The sequence below is a fragment of the Mandrillus leucophaeus genome, unplaced genomic scaffold (assembly GCF_000951045.1).
Source record: "Mandrillus leucophaeus isolate KB7577 unplaced genomic scaffold, Mleu.le_1.0 Scaffold58, whole genome shotgun sequence".
Lineage (NCBI taxonomy): Eukaryota > Metazoa > Chordata > Mammalia > Primates > Cercopithecidae > Mandrillus > Mandrillus leucophaeus.
In genome coordinates this window covers 1,407,267-1,413,685 of record NW_012106252.1, presented here as the reverse complement: position 1 = coordinate 1,413,685, position 6,419 = coordinate 1,407,267, and the positions used below count along the sequence as shown (strand labels likewise).

Here is a 6,419-nt window from a genome sequence, read left to right as displayed (position 1 = left end):
GTGTTAGCCAGGATGGTCTCGATCTCCTGACCTCATGATCCGCCCATCTCGGCCTCCCAAAGTGCTGGGATTACAGGCTTGAGCCACCGCGCCCGGCCTCACATCCAGCTAATTTTTGTATTTTTAGTAGAGATGGGGTTTCACAGTGTTGGCCAGGCTGGTCTCGAACTCCTGACCTCAGGTGATCTGCTTGCCTCAGCCTCCCAAAGTGCTGGGATTACAGGCGTGAGCCACTGCGCCCAGCCACCCCCAATTTTACATGATCTTCATACCTGAAATAGCCCCACTCTGGTTTGTTGACATTGTGTATATTGCACAGAAGCAGGGAATTTGTGCCAGTATGGGTTCTCAGAGAACTTTTTTCTCCTCAGCTCCTAAACTTGAACTCTGCAGTGAACTGTGGTGCTTGCAGTGACATTGGCCAGGAGCAAGCCCTGTACCTGTGAGCTGGTGGCTTTGCCCTGGAGTGACCTACTGCTCAAAGTTGCTTTTAATATTTATTTATTTATGAGACGGAGTCTCTCTCTCTCGCCCAGGCTGGAGTGCAGTGGCATGATCTTGGCTCACTGCAACCTCTGCCTCCTGGGTTCAAGCAGTTCTGTGCCTCAGCCTCCTAAGTAGCTGGCAATACAGGCACCTGCCACCATGCCTGGCTAATTTTTATTTTTATTTTTTGTATTTTTAGTAGAGACAGGTTTTCTACTATCTCTTGACCAGGCTGGTTTTGAACTCCTGACCTTGTGTTCCACCCCGTTTGGCCTTGCAAAGTGCTGGGATTACAAGTGTGAGGCACCATGCCCAGCCTATTTTTATTTTTTAATTTATTTTGAGACAGTCTCATTTGGCTGCCCAGGCTGGAGTGCAGTGGGGCAGTTCAGCTTACTGCAACCTCCATCTCCGGGGTTCAAGCAGTTCTCCTGCCTCAGCCACCCAAGTACCTAGGATTACAGGCACCCGCCACCATGCCTCGCTAATTTATAAATTTTTAGTAGAGACAGGGTTTCACCATGTTGGCCAGGCTGGTCTCAAACGCCTGACCTCAAGTGATCCACCCACCTCGGCCTCCCAAGTTGCCAGGATTACAGGCGCTAGTCACCACGTCCAGCCTATTTTATTTGTGAAGGAAAACTGGAATCTTTTTCTGCCCAGGGTTACAGCAGGAGAAATGTAATAGACCAGCAAGGCTGCTCTCAGGAGAGGCCTTCCTCCCCTCTAGAGAGGGCAAGACATCCTCACGGGGACTCAATTCAGAATGTAACAGGAAAAAGCGAGTGACTCCAAAGACAGCCACAGGTGTGGAGTCTGGAAATGAAAATCACAGATAATCCACTCCCCTTTGTGTCTTCCAGCCCCATAATGTCACCCCATTATAGCCCAAGACCCTTCCTGTACCAGGAGGGCCCCCATAGGCTCTCATCCCCCAAACCGGCCTGCAAGGTGTGTATTAAACTGATGGTGACATTGTGACTGTCCAGATGGGCCCCTGAGTGAAATGGGTCACTACTGATAGTTCCCTGGTGGTCCTGGGAACACTGGGGTGTATGGTCACCCTAACGGTTATGCTGGATTGATAGATAGGGTTGGTCACTTGCCCCAGGCCGATGGCTGGTACGCGGCAGGGCTGAGATGTTCACTGTGTTCTGGCTGTTTCCACCGTACCACATTGTTCCCAGCCCTCTGTTTTCTTTCCACCCCACTTCCCATGACTTGCTTCCCCTTTGAGATGTGGTGCTAGTAAATCTTAGATTCCCTTGGCCTGTACTGCCTGCCTCTGTTACAAATGCCTTAGAGTTTGGGGAAGAGATGGAAAGATCTATACAATGTAAAGACAGAGAATTTTAACTTTCTTTTTTTTTTTTTGAGACGTAGTTTTGCTGTCACCCAGGCTGGAGTGCAGTGGCACAATCTCGGCTCGCTGCATCCTCTGCCTCCTGGGTTCAAGCAGTTCTCTACCTCAGCCTCCCGAGTAGCTGGGATTACAGGCACCCACCACCACACCCGGCTAATTTCTTTGTATTTTTAGTAGACAGGGTTTCACCATCTTGGCCAGGCTGGTCTTGAACTCCTGACCTCGTGATCCGCCCACCTCGGCCTCCCAAAGTGCTGGGATTACAGGTGTGAGCCACTGCACCCGGCCTGAGAATTTTAACTTTTTATTGCTCTAAAGTTGCCATTAGTTCGACCACCTAACGAATGAACTGTAGTGGGTTGCTGGAGAGGTGATGCTTAGCGTCTGAGTGTTTTGCGCTGGGCCTCTGTGGTCCTGGTGGCGGGTGATGGTATGCCCCTGCTCCCCTGCCCTGACTGCACCCTTTTTCTCCTGGCAGTTGTCCCTGGGGATGAACCCAGGGAGAAGATGGACTTGGTCACCTACTTTGGAAAGAGACCCCCAGGCGTGCTGCACTGCACAACCAAGTTTTGTGACTACGGGAAGGCTCCCGGGGCGGAGGATTATGCTCAACAAGATGTGAGTCTTCCCCAGGGACACATGGGGGAGGTGGGAGGTTGCGGGAGAAGGGGCTGCGGCATCTTCTGGAGATGGGTACTGGCCAGGCAGGGACCAAAACCAGATGGCAGCTCAAGAAAAATGGCATCTCTTCCTCCTAGCTCCCCTGTCCCCAGGCACAGTTGCATAGACCTCAGCCGCAGGTTCTAAGGAGCCTGCCCTGGCAGTATCGCCAGCCTGTGCATTCGCCTGCCCCCAAGCACCTCCGCCTTCTGCAGATTCATGGAGAATGCTGGTCCACAGTGGGCTCCTGCTCTGGCCTCTCTGAACCTGTTTTACCTTCCAAAGACTAGGAGTCCCTCACCACCAGGGAGCCTGGTGCACTGAGGTCCCCAGGTCTGAGGTCTGGCCTGGCCCCAGAGTGAGGAAGTTTCATACGATAGTGAAGCTTATTGGCTAATGGGTATGAGACCTTTCTGCACCACACAGCTGGCACCTTACACCCACACCGCCACTGACAGTGATCCCTGAATGCCAGGCATGTCGCCCAGATCCACACAGTCTCCAGCCTCCAAGTGTCCACCCCCAAGTCCACTCTCCCACTTCTCTGCCTAGGTTATTAGCACAACCGTTTGTCTGTTCACTGGAGTGTCCTCCCAAATGGAAGCTCCCTGAGGGCGTTTTTAGGTTTCGTTGACCCCTGTGGTTCCAACACCCTAGCATAGTGGAATGAATACGTAACAGCTGAGCTGCCATCCCTAACCATGCCTTCATTTAGCATTTATTAAGTACCCATTTCATGCCAGACACTGTTGGGACAACGGATCGTGAGCAAAAATAGAAAAGCTTTTATGCTGAGATGGGATGGGCTTTCTCAAAGAATCAGATAGAAGCAGACTTATCAGATGGGAGCCAAAGTGTAAGAGCAGGTTTCCATCAAGGGCAAGTCTGACCTCACCCTGCCCTCCAGGGCGCTGCCTGGGTCCCAGGGGAAGCTGAGCAGTGCCAACAGTGGCAGCTGCTGTGTGCGCAGACACCCTTGTGGGCTCTTCACCCACATTATAGTCACTCCCATAACCACATTAACTCTGAAGTAGGCTCTGGTTCTCCCTGTTTTACGGGTGACGAAGCCAAGGCACCGAGAGGTCAGCCAGCCTGCTGAGGCCGGAAGCAAGTGTGCAGGGAGCTGGGCTCCCTCAGGAAGTCCAGCTCTCCCTATGTGGCCCTGTCTGAGTGCCTTCGAGTTTCTCACTTGAGCCTGGAGCGCCTGGGGAAGGTGCATGCCACAGGTGTTAGTGGATGCTGGGCCTATACCTGACCCCTGCTCAGCTGTGCTCACTTCTATTAGACTTCCCCTCCTCTCCTCCAGGAGGGACCCTCCCTGGGTCAGCTGTTCCTCAAGAGCCCACCATCTCTAGCTTGGGCCCCTCTTTCTCACTCTCCCCAGGTGGTAAAGAAATCTTACTCCAAGGCCTTCACACTGACCATCTCTGCCCTCTTTGTGACACCCAAGACGACTGGGGCCCGGGTGGAGTTGAGTGAGCAGCAGCTGCAGTTGTGGCCGAGTGATGTGGACAAGCTGTCACCCACTGACAACCTGCCGCGGGGGAGCCGCGCCCATATCACCCTCGGCTGCGCAGCTGACGTAGAGGCCGTGCAGACAGGCCTTGACCTCTTAGAGATTCTGCGGCAGGAGAAGGGGGGCAGCCGAGGCGAGGAGGTGGGCGAGCTAAGCCGGGGCAAGCTCTATTCCTTGGGCAATGGGCGCTGGATGCTGAACCTGGCCAAGAACATGGAGGTCAGGGCCATCTTCACGGGGTACTACGGAAAAGGCAAACCCGTGTCCACGCAAGGCAGCCGGAAGGGGGGCGCCTTGCCGTCCTGCACCATCATATGAGTGTTCTCACCACCACGTATGCCCCTAGAAGGGAAGGGGAGGAGAGGGAAACGTGCCCTCTGCTTGATCCTTGTTTTGTGATTTTTTTTTTTTTTACTCAAAGTTAACTTACCTATAACTTTTTAAAAACTTGTAAAATAACTGACCCTCCCTTCCTGTCCGCCCTCTTCCCCTCTAATGCTCACACTGCCAACACAAGGTGGGCGGGGAGGCACCATTCAGGAACCTGGACCAAAGCTGATGAGGCTGGACCAAGCCAGGAATGGGGCCACAGCCAGAACCCCGAGCCCTGCTTCCAGGTTCTAGTTAGCTCAGCCCCAGCCCAGCCCAGCTGCTCTGCCCAGAGCTGGGCGAGTGGGGAGACACCTCAGAACCCCGCCAAACCCACTGACCAGAGGCAAAAGGCAATGGGGCTGAGGGTAGTTTTCCATGGTCACAGAGAACTAGTGGTGGTTTTGAGAAAGGGAGGACCTCTGGGCTTTGATTCCATCTCCTTGTCTTTTTTCTTTGTTTTTAGAGACAGGGTCCTGCTGTCTCCCAAGCTGGAGTGCAGTGGTGCGATCATGGCTCACTGCAGCCTCAAACTCCTGGGCTTAAGCCATCCTCCTGAGTGATCCCATTTCTTAATCAGCATAGCCCCAAGAAGGCTGGGGCTATTTACCAGGGTAGAAAAAGGAGCTTACCTCCCACCTTTGGTCCTAAGTCCCTGCCCCTCCCCTGCACACCATAACTAGGTAACAGTTTGATAACTAGGGAAGAAAGCAGAACAGTTAAGCAGCCACCACATCCCCGCTGGCTGGGGGCCTCACTCCAGGAAGGGGCTGGACTGGCCGTCCTTTCCAGTGGCGTGACTCCGCTGTGTAGATGGGGAGATCGAGGCCAGAGGCAGCACCCTAGTGAGGAAGCTCCAGTCCTGCTCTCTACCCAGCCCATTTTGCCTCCATGGTGCCTCTGGAGGCCTCTGGGCCTCCTCTAACGGGGGCTGGTGGGCACCAAGAGCCAATGGAGTAGACCCCTGGCTGGTAAGGGCCAAGTCCCACCGGTTGCTTCTGGGAAGGGGTTTCTAACACTGGTCTATGTGCTGTGGTTCCTGGGGTGCCCTCCACTGCCCTCTGTTCAGTAACAGGGCCTTGCTAATCAGGTTGTCACTCAACAAAAGTACTTTGGATTTAAGTTACTATCCTGGCTTTGCCCAACCTCAGCAACTTGTAAGACTGATAATGAAATAAATCATGTTAATCCTAGCTGTGTGCAGTCTCTCTTACCCTTCTGTGCCCAGCTCAGTCTTCCCTAGGGCTGGGTGTATTAGGACTGGCTTTGTCCCACAGCTTGGGGCCATCGGTCCTGTCTCCCCTCTGCTGGCCGGGCACAGCTGTGGTGAGGTTGGGCAGCTGAACAGTGTTGGCTTTCATGAGGAGGCAGAAAGCAGAGGCTGGCCTCAGACTCATACAGAAGGTGGGGGTTGGCTGGGTATGAGGGACATGGAGCACAAAAGCCTCTCATCCCCCATTAACCAGGGCACCAGGCCCACAGGTGTCCCCAGCCCACTGGATCAGAAAGATCTCAGTAAGACCTGAAGCTCCTGGTATGGGTTTCTCCCAGTTCTCTAGGGAAGGCCACCTGTAGGTCACTGCAACTTCAAGCACCAGGGAAGACCTAACATTTGATTCCCTTCCAGGCCATCAGAGGCCTAGTCAGCCACAAGGGAAACTTCCCAGGCCTGACTCAGGCATCATTTCACCATGGCTAAGGCACCAGCCGGGGAAGACTTGAAAGAAAGGGGCAGGAGCTCAGATGAAGAGAAATCCTAAGTTACGTTTCTAGGTCAAGGCCTGTCCCTGGCCATCTCTGAGCTTCAGCTAGAGCTTCAAGTTTCTGTCTAGAGCTCCTAGGAAGGCTACTCACATTGAACACCATGCTTGACAGGACAGCATGGTGCATGCTGCTGCATCCGTGAGCAGCGTGTCTCCTGCATGCAGAAAGGGAGCAGAGAAGGCCAGGGGCTTTTGCTAAAAATAGTGAGTGGCCAGACCAGAGCTCTGGAGCCACCCGTCCCACTTCAAACAGGTCTGGGGG

At 53.7% G+C, this 6,419-nt stretch overlaps 1 protein-coding gene across 1 annotated transcript in view; it reads left to right on the top strand.

Moving 5' to 3' along the window:
- The window catches only part of CNP (2',3'-cyclic nucleotide 3' phosphodiesterase), an 8,425-nt gene extending 2,838 nt beyond the window's left edge, over window positions 1–5,587 (top strand). The window contains exons 3-4 of the mRNA XM_011998838.1: window positions 2,328–2,467; window positions 3,894–5,587. Of these exons, the coding sequence (XP_011854228.1) occupies window positions 2,328–2,467; window positions 3,894–4,343 (590 nt within the window). The 3' untranslated portion in view covers window positions 4,344–5,587. The remainder of the gene's footprint in view (window positions 1–2,327; window positions 2,468–3,893) is intronic.
- Window positions 5,588–6,419: the final 832 nt, after the last annotated feature.